Genomic DNA, 15,713 nt, shown 5'->3' on the forward strand with positions numbered 1-15,713 from the left:
AGCTCATCAACAAACATTTTGGGTAAGTGCACTTTAATCTGGATGGATGACACTGAATTAGAGTCTGTTTTAATGAGACTGAGTTCAGATGTGTAGCTCTGTCATTAAATAGGAAATTATTTCTCAGAATTCACAGAGAAAAGTCTGAAATGTTTTCTAGGTTAGCGTCCCACATGTTCTGTGGCTCAGCTAAAGCTAACTCTCTCCAACTTCTGGATCTCTGGAGTTGCTTGTTGTTCAAATATCTTCTAGAGGTGCTGAAGCTCAGAAAGTCTGAGATGTTTGTTCAGAATCAGCTCATTCTCAAGTCTGATCTGAACTTTCCCTAAACTTAGGAGTTAATGACAGAGCAGCACATCCAGTCTCATTTATGTAGAGATTAAACTTCAGTGTCATTCATTGATGTTAAAGTGCAGTTTTTCACATGTTTGTTGCTCATGCTCCCGACCAAACCAGTCCAGGTGGAAGACGATGTGAAGAGAAGCTCCAGAGGATGAAGATCACACTTTTATGTTGGAAATAAATGTCCTTTAATTAGACATTGTCATGCAAAAGTTTGATTTCCCTTTAATGATTTTCAAATCTTTGAGTGTTTTGTTGATGTTGGTTTCTAAATGTTTTCTGACACTCGGCCCCAAACATTAAAACCTTCTACGGCTCACAAGCTGCAACAATTCACACATTATCAACGATCTTTGTGACTAAACTCAGATAAAAAGTGAAAAACTGTCTGATTCCTGCATCATGAATGTAAATCTTTTTGGTTTTTATGACAGTAAACTGAATATATTTGGGTTTGACATTTTATAAACCAAAACAAGAAATGAATTAGTGGAGAAAACAATCAACAGATTAATGGACAAAGAAAATGTGTTTTCTAACATATATATGAGTAGCAGCGACAGCAGAAAGAGGTCCTCTCTGAGTGGAAGAACGGCGTCCGAGTGGCAGCTCCCTTTCTGTTCTTACCTTACTCACTAAACTCAAGGTCCATGGAGGACTCCAGTGGTTGATGTTTCCTGCTGCAACCTTCTCTTTTTCAGCTTTCTTCCATGTCCGATCATTCATGACCTGGACTTTGTTGACGTTTTTGACCCTTTTTCCAAGCTTTGACCGATCCGAGAACATGAAGTACATCAACGGCATCGGTGGCGTAACCGATGGAGGGAAAACCAGCTTCACCGACCGGCTGATCAAGAACCTGCCAAACTGCTGCCTGGTCTATCAGGACCACACAGGGTTATATATAGTGCTGTTCTTGCACAATATCTGTCACTTAATTGCCCTCAGGATTCTGTCGTTGAGCTTACCAGTTTTGCATAACAGGCAGATGCTGCAGCTGATGATGCTGTAATTCACATAAACAAGGAAACACATCCATCATAGTTTGAGTGTTAACAGTCCAAAATGAAGAGGTCATATACAGCTTTCCTATTGGGTTAAAGAGTAAAAAAAACAACATGAAAAATACTTTGTAAAAGCCAGAGGTCGGTAGCAGCTTTCATTGTTTCTTACAACTTTTCGGAGGCCCCCTCAAAATATCTGTTGTACCCCCCCCCCCAACTAAAATTAATCTGGATCCGTCCCTGCCATTTGAGACCAAACTGAGCTGAATGTGGAACCTCAGCTAGAATGAGTTTGACATCCGGTTTCTAGAATATTCCAGATTGACGTTTATTCTTTATTTTACTGTCCCAGGTGACAGTGATTTTATACTCCTGCAGTCACTTGTTGAAGGCAGTATTTGTACACGATGTACTTCAAATATTCTTTGTGAGCGCTGGATGTTCCCGCCCCTCCGGATGACGTCCCCGCCCCTCCGGGAAGCGCAGCGGTCCAAACCGAGCGTCCCTCTCCGGACGGCAACACTTCCTGGGTTTGTCCGACTTCTGGTTGTTTTGGTCCAGAAATTTTTATCGGTTCTAGTCTTTTTCTGGACGAAACCTTCAGAAACCTTCAGGAACCTTCTGGGGTCCAAACTATGAGCCGCTGACGGTCGGAGGACGAACCGGACGCAGTTTGATTTGAAGGTAAGAACCGAGTTTGGTGTCTCCGAGCTGCTGTTGGCTGTTTAATGTCACAACAGTTTAATCCGCATTTTAACGGCTTATTTACCGACACAAACTCTGTTTATTCACCTTTTATTGACACCGGTTTGTTTGTGTCGATGGGAACAGCTAAGCTAACGTGTTCCTAATAAAGGGGCTCCTGAGTGTAAAGTTAAAGTATTTTCTATTTTAATTCCCCTTCAACGCTCCAAGAAAGATCAATTTGATTTTTAGACAAAAACTAATTAAAAACATGTATAAGAAGAGTTTGAATAAGTTTTACTTCCTTCCTGTCAGTATTTACTAAATTTATCTTCTCAAAAATGTACTTTTTAACCCGTAAGTTTTTGCTTTTTACCTCCTAATTAGATTTTTATCTCAACATTTAAACAGTTTGATTTTTTATCTCATAATTTTGAGCTAACAAGGAATATTTTCAATCATAACTCACTTTTTCCTGTAAAATTTGAACTGAAAATCCTGCAGGTCAGTTTATTGATGAGTAAAATATCCTGAATAAAGTGGCTCCTAAATGTAAAATTAAACAATATTTTCTATTTTAATTCCTCTTAAAACAGCAAAAAAGGTGAATTTAATCTGATTATTTTTCTGTATTTTTTTAGAGAAGGTATAAAAATAAAAATATAAATAAACATCTAAAAGTTTTAATACCCTCCAGTCAGTATTTACTAGATGAACCTTTGACTTTTTGTCTCAAATGTCTACTTTTTAACCTCTGTTTTTTTTGCTTTTTACCTCATAATCTGATTGTTATGTCAACATTTAGACAGTTTGATTTTGTATTATCGCATAATTTTTCAACTTACATGAATACTTTTTATCACAACTCACTTTTTCCTGTAAAATTTTAACTGAAAATCCTGCAGGTCACTTTATGGATGAGTAAAATATCCTGATTAAAGGATTTCATGTGACTAAAAGCGTGCAGAACATTTTTACAAACGTTTATAAGCTTTATAACTCACATATTTAACTTTTTCCGGTTAAACTCGGTGACAGAAGTCAAATCTGTCAGTTCATTTCACTGAGCAGAAGTTCAGATAATTCACCTTTAGTGGAAGCGTTTTCTGCCGCTGTGTAATGCACACTTAGTTTACGACGTGCACACTGTGTTTATGACGTGCACACTCGCACAGTTTCAGGATAACGTTCAGATTTGCTGCTCAGGATGGTTCTCAGTTTACTGCACTTTGAGCCGACTGTCAGTGAAGTTTCAGGGATAAAACTTTATTGCCTTTGACAGGAAAGTGTCAAAGTTCACGTGAAATAAAAATATGTTAATGCAGGAAAGCAGCAGGTTTGGTTCACTTATTGTGGAACCGCTCCTGCTGCTGTTTAGTTCAACTTTAATCCTTTTAAAATACTTTATTACTGTTTCAAATCTTGTAAATGCTATTCTTCATCTCTCAAGTTTTAAAAAATAAACCACCAGTGTGATAAAATAAACCACCAGTGTGATAAAGTAAACAACCAGTGCGATAAAGTAAACAACCAGTGCGATAAAGTAAACAACCAGTGCGATAAAATAAACAATCAGTGTGATAAAATAAACATCCAGTGCGATAAAGTAAACAACCAGTACGATAAAATAGACAACCAGTGTGATAAATTAGACAACCAGTCTGATAAAATAAACAACCAGTGCGTCAAAATAAACAGCCAGTATGATCAAATAAACAACCAGTGCGATAAAATAAACAACCAGTGCGATAATATAAACAACCAGTGCGATAATATAAACAACCAGTGCGATAAAATAAACAACCAGTGCGATAATATAAACGACCAGTGTGATAAAATAAACATCCAGTGCGATAAAATAAACATCCAGTGCGATAACATAAACAACCAGTGCGATAAAATAAACAACCAGTGCGATAACATAAACAACCAGTGCGATAACATAAACAACCAGTGCGATAAAATAAACAACCAGTGCGATAAAATAAACATCCAGTGCGATAAAATAAACAACCAGTGCGATAAAATAAACAACCAGTGCGATAAAATAAACATCCAGTGCGATAAAATAAACAACCAGTTTGATCAAATAAACAACCACTGCGATAAAATAAACAGCCAGTGCGATAAAATAAACAACCAGTGCGATAACATAAACAACCAGTGCATCAAAATAAACTACCAGTGCGATAACATAAACAACCAGTGCATCAAAATAAACAACCAGTGCGATAAAATAAACAAGCAGTGTGATAAAATAAACAAGCAGTGTGATAAATTAGACAACCAGTGTGATCAAATAAACAACCAGTGCGATAAAGTAAACAACCAGTGCGATAAAGTAAACAACCAGTGCGATAAAATAAACAATCAGTGTGATAAAATAAACATCCAGTGCGATAAAGTAAACAACCAGTACGATAAAATAGACAACCAGTGTGATAAATTAGACAACCAGTCTGATAAAATAAACAACCAGTGCGTCAAAATAAACAGCCAGTATGATCAAATAAACAACCAGTGCGATAATATAAACAACCAGTGCGATAAAATAAACAACCAGTGCGATAATATAAACAACCAGTGCGATAAAATAAAAAACCAGTGTGATAAAATAAACATCCAGTGCAATAACATAAACAACCAGTGCGATAACATAAACAACCAGTGTGATAAAATAAACAACCAGTGCGATAACATAAACAACCAGTACGATCAAATAAACAACCAGTGCGATAAAATAAACAGCCAGTGCGGCAAAATAAACAACCAGTGCGATAACATAAACAACCAGTGCGATAAAATAAACAACCAGTGCGATAAAATAAACATCCAGTGCGATAAAATAAACAACCAGTATGATCAAAAACAACCACTGCGATAAAATAAACAGCCAGTGCGATAAAATAAACAACCAGTGCGATAACATAAACAACCAGTGCGTCAAAATAAACTACCAGTGCGATAACATAAACAACCAGTGCATCAAAATAAACAACCAGTGCGATAAAATAAACAACCAGTGCATCAAAATAAACAACCAGTGCGATAAAATAAACAAGCAGTGTGATAAAATAAACAAGCAGTGTGATAAATTAGACAACCAGTGCGATAAAATAAACAACCAGTGCGATAATATAAACAACCAGTGCGATAATATAAACGACCAGTACGATCAAATAAACAACCAGTGTGATAAAATAAACAACCAGTGAGATAAATTAGACAACCAGTGAGATAAATTAGACAACCAGTGCGATAATATAAACAACCAGTCTGATAAAATAAACAACCAGTGCGATAATATAAACAACCAGTCTGATAAAATAAACAACCAGTGCGATAATATAAACAACCAGTGCGATAATATAAACGACCAGTACGATCAAATAAACAACCAGTGCGATAATATAAACAACCAGTGCGATAATATAAACGAGCAGTACGATCAAATAAACAACCAGTGCGATAATATAAACAACCAGTGCGATAAAATAAACGACCAATACGATCAAATAAACAACCAGTGCGATAATATAAACAACCAGTGCGATAAAATAAACGACCAGTACGATCAAATAAACAACCAGTGCGATAATATAAACAACCAGTGCGATCAAATAAACAACCAGTGCGATAATATAAACAACCAGTGTGATAAAATAAACAACCAGTGCGATAAAATAAACAACCAGTGCGATAATATAAACAACCAGTGCGATCAAATAAACAACCAGTGCGATAATATAAACAACCAGTGCGATAATATAAACAACCAGTCTGATAATATAAACGACCAGTACGATCAAATAAACAACCAGTGCGATAATATAAACAACCAGTGCGATAATATAAACGAGCACTACGATCAAATAAACAACCAGTGCGATAATATAAACAACCAGTGCGATAAAATAAACGACCAGTACGATCAAATAAACAACCAGTGCGATAATATAAACAACCAGTGCGATCAAATAAACAACCAGTGCGATAATATAAACAACCAGTGCGATAAAATAAACAACCGGTGCGATAAAGTAAACAAGCAGTGTGATAAAATAAACAACCAGTGCGATAAAATAAATAAAATTAAACATTACATTCAAAGTCAAGTTCAGGCTTTTTTATGCAATAATTTGATTTTAAAACAGTCAAAATTTTGAATTATTCCCAGAATTTTGTTCAGTTTTGACTTTTTTATTCTCAACTTTATCATTTTTACCTTATAAATTTCTGTCTCATCGTCATTAACTTAAAGTGTCATCTAATACTTTTGAGCTTTTGTCCCATAATCTGGATTTCTGATGAATGTTTTTTAGTCATCTTTAATCGTTATTTATTCTTTTCCTCGTAGAAATGATTTTTTGTGTGTTTGAAGTAAAATACTAACTCCAGTGTTTCTTCACTGTTGTAATTAAGAGACTTTTCATTCTATAATTTGAAAGTTTAACCCCATCATTTGGTATTTTTTTCTCCTAGTTTTTCAGTTTTATCTCAAATATTTTCTTTTTATCGATTTATCAATATTTATCTCAACAGTTTAGCTTTTTAGTTGTGGCTTTTTTCTAACTTATTTTAACTTTTTATCTCAGAAATATACTATTTACTGGCAAAAATTCTTACTTTTTTTACTGAATAATGTCGATTTGATCTCATTCTTCTGACCTTTTACCTGCAGAACATTTATATTTAATCAGATTCTGATTTATTCTCACAGTTTTATGTTTTACAGCTTCACCATTGATTGAATTCGGTTTGAACTTTGGTTCTTTTTGCGTTTGGAGATTCGTTCTTTGCGTGAATCCGCCACTAGATGGAGCAAGATGACAGTAAAAGCAGATTTTTATTCTGAAACATTCAGACTGCAGCAGTTTGTGTTGAATTTCTTCAGCAGTTTTCATTAAAAACGGGAAAAATATGCATTAATATCTGGATATTTCAGATCAAACATGTTTCTAAACCCTTAAAGATTGTGATTATTTCCAGGTTTATATAAATATATGTGGTGATTCTTCAGACACTGTGATTCATTGAAGATAAATTTCAGACTTAGATGACTTTATTAAGAGGAATTAAGAATTTACAGCAGCATTAATATTCAATAAAGGGGTAAATAATAAGACAACACAGAATATTAGGGTATAAAATGAAAGTGAAATCAGATGAAATAAGATAAAAATGTCTAAAATATGATATTAAAACAATCTACTGAATGTACAAGAGTGACAGAGCATACAAGTGTTTCAGAAATAATCCAGAAAAAACATGAAATATATCGATATTTTGTTAATAAATCAGCCAAAATCTCCAGATTAACATTCAGTAATGTGCTTCTTCTGTTGAAGGTGGAGAAATAAATAAGAGTAAATAATAATAACTGTTTATGAGGAATAACAACAAATGAAACTGATTTTTTTTCATGTAGAAGAGGACGAAGATGATGACGGAGGTGGAGCCGGAGCCGGAGCCGGAACAGGAAGGAGGCGGAGCTAAAGAGGACTCTTGTCCAATGGTGAGACGGCATGAAGCTGATCATTTATTTTGTTGGTTCAGGAGGAAACACTGCCTGCAGTTCAACCTGAAAACTCAAAGCATACGGTTCATTTGGGGGGAATTTTTAAATGACGTGAAGAATAAAGTTTTTCCACTTTTATTGCTCTTCAACACTGAATCACAGTCAATTTAATCTGCTTCCTTTAGTGAAATTTTTGCACCTTTTAGTGACATTTTTGTCACTTTTTGTCATATTTTTGCATCTTTTCTGACATGTTTATATCTTTTTGAGGCATTTTTTAATCTTTTAGTGAAATTTTTGCCTGTTTTTGTGGAAATTTTTCTGCAGTCCTATGTCCACCAGCAGTAGAATATATAGTATGTACACTCCTGATCAAAGTCTTTAGACCAGTTGAAAATTTGCAAGAAATTGCATTTTGCACTGTTGATCATAAGAAGGTTCTAAGTATAGCTCTGAAGATCCAAAAAATTATCCCAAAAATTCGAAAAATGACAATAAAAGATCCGAGAATGACGGTAAAAGATCCGAGAATGACTCTAAAAGATCCGAGAATGACGCTGAAAGATCCGAGAATGACGCTGAAAGATCCGAGAATGACGCTAAAAGATCCCAGAATGACGCTAAAAGATCCCAGAATGACGCTAAAAGATCCAAGAATGACGGTAAAAGATCCGAGAATGACCCTTTACCCTCCCACTTACATTTGCGCCACTTCAAGCTATTCATTGGACTCAAAATGCTTGAATTTCAATAAAAAACTGGAAAAATTGCGGCATTCAATATGTCGTCTTGTCCTTTAAAACACCTGAAAGCTCCACGTCTTTCCTCATTGAAGCAACCGTTAGCTAACAGCTGCTACAAAGCTATCAGCTGCTGCCACCAAAACAAACTGTGACCGCTCCGATAAGGTGGCCATTGTTGTAGTCCACGGTGAGTGACAGCACTGAGTCAGCAGGTGACTCACTTGTCTTCTGTTTTATGTAATACTAGCTTCACACCTCGAGCCTGCAGGAGTTTTTATCTGATGATCAGATTAATCAGGGAAACCTTCTCCTGGACGCCACACAACTTTCTAAGTGGATCAGTCGGCTAAATAGGTCATTTTCGTGCATTTTTGTGACATTTTTGCATGTTGTAGGGACATTTTTGCATCTTTTTGTGGCATTTTTGCGACTTTTTAGGGCATTTTTTAATGTTATTGCGACATTTTGCATCCTTTAGTGACATTTTGTGGCATTTTTGCATCTTTTAGTGACATTTTGTGCAATTTTTGTGTCTTTTAGTGACATTTTTGTGTGTTTTGTGGCATTTTTAATGACCTTTTTGCATCTTTTAGTGACATTTTTGAATGTTGATGTTAACATTAGCTGATGTTTTGGGAACGTTCCCTGTTAGTTTGGAGGAGTTTAGATTGTAACTGGAGGCTGCAGTGATTCATTAATAAAACACAAAACAACCAAAGAAGGTTTAAAAGAGCACATAATTAGTAATTAGTAACTCTCACCTGCGTCAGGTGACCGTCTCCGTGACCTCTGACCTCTTCAGGCTGCAGCCAATCACGGCAGAGAGTCGTCATCTCCATGGCGACCACACAATCTCTCCCTCCAGTTGGCCCTCATGCACCTCGGTTCCCACGGCGATCCTGCATCGGTTGTCACGGTTACTGTGACTACGGCGTGACCTCTGACCCCTCCCCGTGAAGTGACGATGCGTTCGAGGAATGCAGGAAAATGTAACTTTCATGTCCTTCACAGGAAGCAGACGGTGACGGTGAAGACAACACGACCAGGTCAGCTGACGCCACGCTGGAGGTCGCCATGGAGACGGAGCAGAACAACGGTAAAGCAGTGATGGAGGCTGTTTGAACAGTTAAAGGCTGAAACTGAGCTCTAATCATGTTTTACTTTGTTTTGTTTCATGTGTTTTTCCTGATTTCTGATGTATTCTGTGAAGCTGTTTTTAAAGTGTTAAGATGAGATTTTTAAAGCTTTAACTCTGACCTCCCAGAACTCCCAGTGACGCCCCCGAAACCACTGACTGGAACGGTGGTGGTTCTTGGAAACAACCAGAAAACGGCCAGCGAGACGCTGCAGAGAGTCCGAAAGTGGAGTGTCAGCAAGTACAAGGTGGGCGGAGTGCATGGTCATCTTTTAGGTCATTTTTGCATTTTTTAGTGACATTTTGAATCTTTAATGACTATTTTGTGTCTTTTTGCGTGATTTCTGCAATTTTTTTGTCGTTTTTGCATTCATTACTGACACATTTAGCATCTTTTAGTGACGTTTTGTGTATATTTGTGACATTTTTGTGTTGTTTTGTGGCTTTATTTGCATCTTTTGCATCTTTTAGTGACATTTTTGCATCTTTAAGTGACATTTTTGCATTTTTTTGTGACATTTTGCGTGTTTCTGTGAGATTTCTGCATCTTTTTGGGACATTTTGCATCTTTAATGACGTTTTGTGTCTTTTTGTGGAGTATTTGCAACTTTTTGGATCAGTGAAAATGGCCAGTAGTCTGTTGCTATGGGCGTGGTCTGTTGCTATGGACATGTTAAGCAGCGTTGCTCTCCCTGCAGGCGACCCGCCAGGCCCTGGCTGAGAAGATGGGCCGCGGCTCTCGGACCGTGGATCTGGAGCTGGAGCCTCGACTGGAGCTCCTGAAAGACGACCGTCAGCGCTACGCTCAGGTGACCCGACTCGCTCAGACGCTGTCCAGTCAGCTGGCTCAGTTCACCGTTACCCAGAAGACCCTGGGAGACGCCTTCACCGAGCTCAGCCTCAAGACGCCGACGCTGCACGTGAGTCTCTGACAGCGCTAATGCTAACAGCGCTAACAGAACTTCACCGGTCCAGAGTGAATCTGAAGCACAGACGAATAATAAAACTCTTTACCTTCAGGTGGAATAATATAAGTCTTTACCTTCAGGTGGAGTTCGGAGTGAACGCTGAAGCTCAGAAGTTTCTGTCCAAGAGCGGAGAGACTCTGACGATGGCCATCAACGCCTTCACGTCTGACCTGAACACGCTGATCAACAAGACCATCGAGGACACCATGATCAACGCCAAGCAGTACGAGGCCGCCAGGTGGGAGGAAATGATGGTTCCAGAATTAACTCTTTTAATGGACTTTTTCCATCATTTCTGAGCCTCAGAACTTCATCAGTCCAGCAGATAGACACAGGACATTTAGGAGGAGAAACGTCTGAGTTCTGGTGAATAAAAATTAAACTAAAAAAGCTGGAAAATTACCACAAAAACAGACCAAATCACCAAAAAGGGCCCAAGATACCACAAAGAAATCAGCAAAATCAGCACGAAAAGACCAAAAATCCCCATTAATAGACCCAAAATTACCATAAAAAGACACTGAATCAGCACAAAAGGTGCAAAATTACCACAAAAATAAGTGAAAATACCACAGAAAGACTCAACCAACCAACCAACCAGAATATTTTTCCAGAGCTTAGTTTTGGGTTCTAATTAACAGATAGATAAACTGAACAGGATGTGAGTCGGTTGATGCTTTCTAAGTTCTCTCGGATCTTCTCCTGCCTCCAGGATCGAGTACGATGCGTTCAGGGTCGACCTGGAGGAGCTGAACCTCGGACCACGGAACGCCGGCACTCTGCCCAAACTGGAGGAGGCCCAGAAGAACTTCCAGAGCCAGAGGGAGCACTACCAGAAGGTCCGAGACGCCCTGTCGGTCAAAGTGAAGCTGCTGGAGGAGAACAAGGTGAGGCGCCATGATGTTCCTGATCAGCTGAGAGAAGAATCACAACCTGGATCCACCTCTGGTTTGACCATCTCCAGCTTCTGTTCGTTGGTTAGTGGAGATGTTTGTGGCTTTTCTGGATAATTCTGTCCGTCTGTCTGCAGGTTAAAGTTCTCCACAACCAGCTGTGGTTGCTCCACAGCGCCGTGGCCGCCCACAGCACCTCCTGCCACCGCTTCCTGGAGCACAACATCCAGCAGGTAGACGAACACCTGAGCGACGCCCCGTCCTGGTTGGAGGAGAGCTGACAGCAGAGGAGCTGTGAGGGAAACGTTTGGGAGAAGTCGACTAGAAATCAGTGATGTTTTGATTTGTGGGTTTATTTATTTAATCCTCTGAACCCCGACAGGTTGGAATGAAATGTTAGCTTTAAAAAAATCACCCAAATCACTCCTTATTCATCAGAAACTGTAAGAACAGAAAGAAGCATCAGATTTCCTACTTTCTTTGAACTAGACGCTGGAAAAAAATCAACAAATCTGAGCGTCAAATCAGAATAATTCATCAAAATGACTTTATTATTTTACCAAAAATAAACCATTTGCTTTAATAAAAGTCCAGTTCTGAGTTTTCAGGTTGAGCTGCAGGCAGTTTTTCTGTAAGTGGTTAAATAGTCACATCAGTTGGAGCCTTTATTGTTTCTTTGTTGTTGGTAACTCCTCAGAAACATGCTGATTCCAGGTTTTTACTGTTTTCGTAACGTTAAAGAAGCTTTCGAAAGTTCCAAAATGACTCAAGATTTGTTTAAAAATAGCTCAAAATTATTTAAAATTAGTTAAAATATGTTAAAATTATCTTAAACTTTGTTCAAACTGACTCAAGCTGTTCAAATTTACTTAAAATTCATCCAAAATGACTAAAAATCAGAATAAAATGGCTTGAAATTCATCTAAAATATCTCAAAATGTGTCCGGACGTGCTGATTCCAGGTTTTTCTAACATTACAGAACCCTGGTTTTGTGTCGTAGAGACAGAAGACATCGTTCTGTCCAGTGCAGGACTTTCATTTATATCGCAGAGATAAACGAGCTTCAGTGAGTTTTAATCAGGATCTGTCTGCTGGGGTTCAGAGGTTTGTTCTCTCCAGCTCAGATGTTTGTTTGGAGGTTTTCTGGAGGAAAAAGTCTCAGAGTGTTTGCTCTGAAACGTCTTCCTCGTCTCTGTGATGGAGACTAAATCTGTCTAATCCTCTAAGCTTCTCTTTGAACTTCATAGCAAACCGTCAGACTAACGTGAGCCGGCTGCTCCCAGAAGAACGTTAGAACCCTGTTTTATCTGCACTGCTCCTGTTGTTTGTTCTTTAAAGTTCCAAAGCTGCCTTCAGCGTTCCAGGGCTCCACAGGAAACCACTTTTACTGGATCATCTGACCTTCAGCAGGTAGAAAAACTCCCCTGGTTTCAGCTAGATGTGACGTCAGAAAACCTCATGGTTGGTTTCAGCTGCAGGACCTGATGGAGACTAGTGAGAGGTTTAGGGAACATCTGGAAACTGTAGTGTCTGCTGATTGGCTGCGGATGTTTAGGGAACATCTGGAAACTGTATTGTCTGCTGATTGGCTACAGATGTTTAGAGAACATCTGGAAACTGTAGTATCTGCTGATTGGCTACGGATGTTTAGGGAACATCTGGAAACTGTAGTGTCTGCTGATTGGCTACGGATGTTTAGGGAACATCTGGAAACTGTAGTATCTGCTGATTGGCTACGGATGTTTAGGGAACATCTGGAAACTGTAGTGTCTGCTGATTGGCTACGGATGTTTAGGGAACATCTGGAAACTGTAGTATCTGCTGATTGGCTACGGATGTTTAGGGAACATCTGGAAACTGCAGTGTCTGCTGATTGGCTACGGATGTTTAGGGAACATCTGGAAACTAATGACTCATTTTCCAGATGTTCCCTAAATGCCTCACAGTCGTCAGTAGATCTGGAAACTGAGGCATCTACTGATGACTGCGATGCGTTCAGGGAACACCAATAAATCGTTTTGGGACCTGGCTGAAGGCACTCCGGTGCAGCGATGTAAAAGTGAGTTTGGAGCCCTGAATTTGCTGCGTTTAAGTTCCGTTTTTCTTGAAGCTGTCTTGTTGACGTGTTTGAATGTTTTTTTGTTCGTTTACCTCAATACCAACAACAACTATGCAACAACACTTTTGTGCAATAACGACCAAAGATTCTCTGAAAGGGAAACTCCACCCGACCTCCTGTGGTGCGTTCAGGGACCAAAAGCAGCTCCAGACTGAACTCCATCTCCTACTGGTAGATTTAGAACATTTTAACTCTGCTTTTCTTTTTTGGTTTTTTAGCTTTGTGTGTTTTTTTTATGTCATAATGATGATTTTGTTTTGGAATTGTCTTTATTTTCCAATAATCTGAACTCGGCGTTACCGTTTCACTGATGGAGTTCAGGAAGCAACAAAAACCAACCTTGAATTCAATTTTTTTATAAGAAAAACTCCAATGAGGGGATCTAATTTAGTGCCAAAGACTAATAATTATTTTTATATAATTGAGATAAATGTCTGATTACTACAGGAATCACTACAAAGAGTTGTCTTGTGATTTATTAGAAAAGAAAAACCCGTTAAAGCTGTTAAAGTGAAAGTTTGTGTTCAGGGACCATTTGGGGGTTTTTGGGACTGAAAAGAGAAACAGGATTTTTTTCTTCATCTGAGCCAAATGAGGACCAAAGTGTGGAGAAAAGTTTTAATCCTGTCGAAAAGTTTACATGTCAGAGCTGCCAAATAAAGCAGAAAAAAATGTACCGAATCTGAGTTTGTGTTTGTTTTTGAACCAAACTAAAGACTTACAGCGGTGGAAAAAGGGGTTAAATTTGACATAATTTCTGAAATCATTTAGAAGTTGTCCAGAATGACATGAAATCTGTTCCAAATGACTTCAGATATCTCAAAAATGACTCAAAATGTGTCAAAAAACACTCAAAATTGGTCCAACATGAGTTAAAATGTTAAAGATTTCTCAAAGTTGCCCATAAAGACTTCAAATTTGTACAAAATGACTCAAATTTTGTCCAAAATTAGTTAAAAAATTGTCTAAAATGGCTCAAAATTTGTTTAAATTTAATCTTATCTTAATTTCTGACTCATTCCAAATCATATTCAGACAATTCAATGTAATTTTTGACCCACAAACACAGACAAATTTAAGTCAGTGTAGACAAACTTTGAGACATTTAAGATGAATTTCAAGTAATTTTATTCAGATTTTTAGTCGTTTTTTTGACCATTTGAACTCTTTTTGTATGACTTTTAAATAAGTTTGAACAGTTTGAGTCATTTTCCACGAATTTTAAGTCATTTTGGACAAACTTCAAGAATATATTTGACACATTTTAACTAGTTTTAACTCATTTTGAGATATTTCTAATAAATCTTGAGTAATTTTGGACAAATTTTGAATCATTTGAATTTTTTAACATTTAGACCACATTTCTGTGTGGAAATCCTTCACATCTGACGTCAAATGTGCCTTAAAATGTAAAAAAGCTGGTTTTAGAGCCTGTTGATTACAAATAAATCCACCTGAAATGTGAAAACGTCAGGTGATTTTTAGGCTTTTTTGTTCTGTTAAGTGTCGCCTTTGTCCTCACTAATATTTAAAGTAATCAGCTACATTTTATATTAATAAATATTGATGTAAAGGTTTAACTTGTATATTTAAATTAGGTAGATTTAAGAGAGAGTACTTCTATTTTGTTGCTTATTCCTGTGAATTTAATTAAATTTGTAAGTCAGTTAAAAGATGAGTTGAAACTGGATGAACAAACGTGAATTATTTGGTATTCAGTGATGTGTTCGTGTGATTTTAGGATAACACAGCGCTTGTGTTTGTGGTCCCGTTGCTCTGATTGCTTTAAAGACAGAGAAGCAATTACTCACCAGGCAACGGCAACACAAACCTGTTTGTCTCAGTGTTCTGTTTCTGCATCCAGGATCATTTTCACCAACAGAGTTTCTCACAGAGACTCGGATTCAGGACGGTTTAAAAGAACACTGCTTTAAAGTGAAACTGGTCAAGAACTTTAAAGCTCCTATTGTAGCTGCGCCAGGTTTCATTCACTTTAATTACTTTAAAATAAATCTTTTCTTTTGTAATGTTCACAATATTTTGATCTCCAAATATTTTCTAATAAATAAAATCCTTTCAGTGTTTGTTTATTGATCAGATTTCGGGACGGATGGATGGATAGATGGATGGACGATTGGATGGATGGATGGATGGTTTTGCTCCTGCAGTTTTTCCTCTAGCGCCACCATCACATCAAAATGTTAACTGCCAACCACAAATAAACAGTAAAGCTGCTAATTAGCAAGTGTTAGCATGCTAGCATGCTACCATATGGTAAACATCACACCTGCACTATTATTGTGCTA

General features: G+C 37.7%; 1 protein-coding gene across 1 annotated transcript; it reads left to right on the forward strand.

Annotated features, from left to right (window-relative positions):
• The first annotated feature begins 1,840 nt into the window (after positions 1–1,840).
• LOC110957452 (arfaptin-1-like) lies at positions 1,841–15,486 on the forward strand. Its single transcript, XM_022203495.2, has 8 exons — positions 1,841–2,030; positions 7,459–7,545; positions 9,303–9,387; positions 9,556–9,674; positions 10,125–10,346; positions 10,475–10,632; positions 11,107–11,281; positions 11,425–15,486. The coding sequence occupies exons 2-8, from the start codon at positions 7,471–7,473 to the stop codon at positions 11,566–11,568; spliced, it is 978 nt and encodes a 325-aa protein (XP_022059187.1). The 5' UTR covers positions 1,841–2,030; positions 7,459–7,470; the 3' UTR covers positions 11,569–15,486.
• The last annotated feature ends 227 nt before the right edge of the window (positions 15,487–15,713 follow it).

The sequence above is a fragment of the Acanthochromis polyacanthus genome, chromosome 23 (genome assembly GCF_021347895.1).
Source record: "Acanthochromis polyacanthus isolate Apoly-LR-REF ecotype Palm Island chromosome 23, KAUST_Apoly_ChrSc, whole genome shotgun sequence".
NCBI lineage: Eukaryota > Metazoa > Chordata > Actinopteri > Pomacentridae > Acanthochromis > Acanthochromis polyacanthus.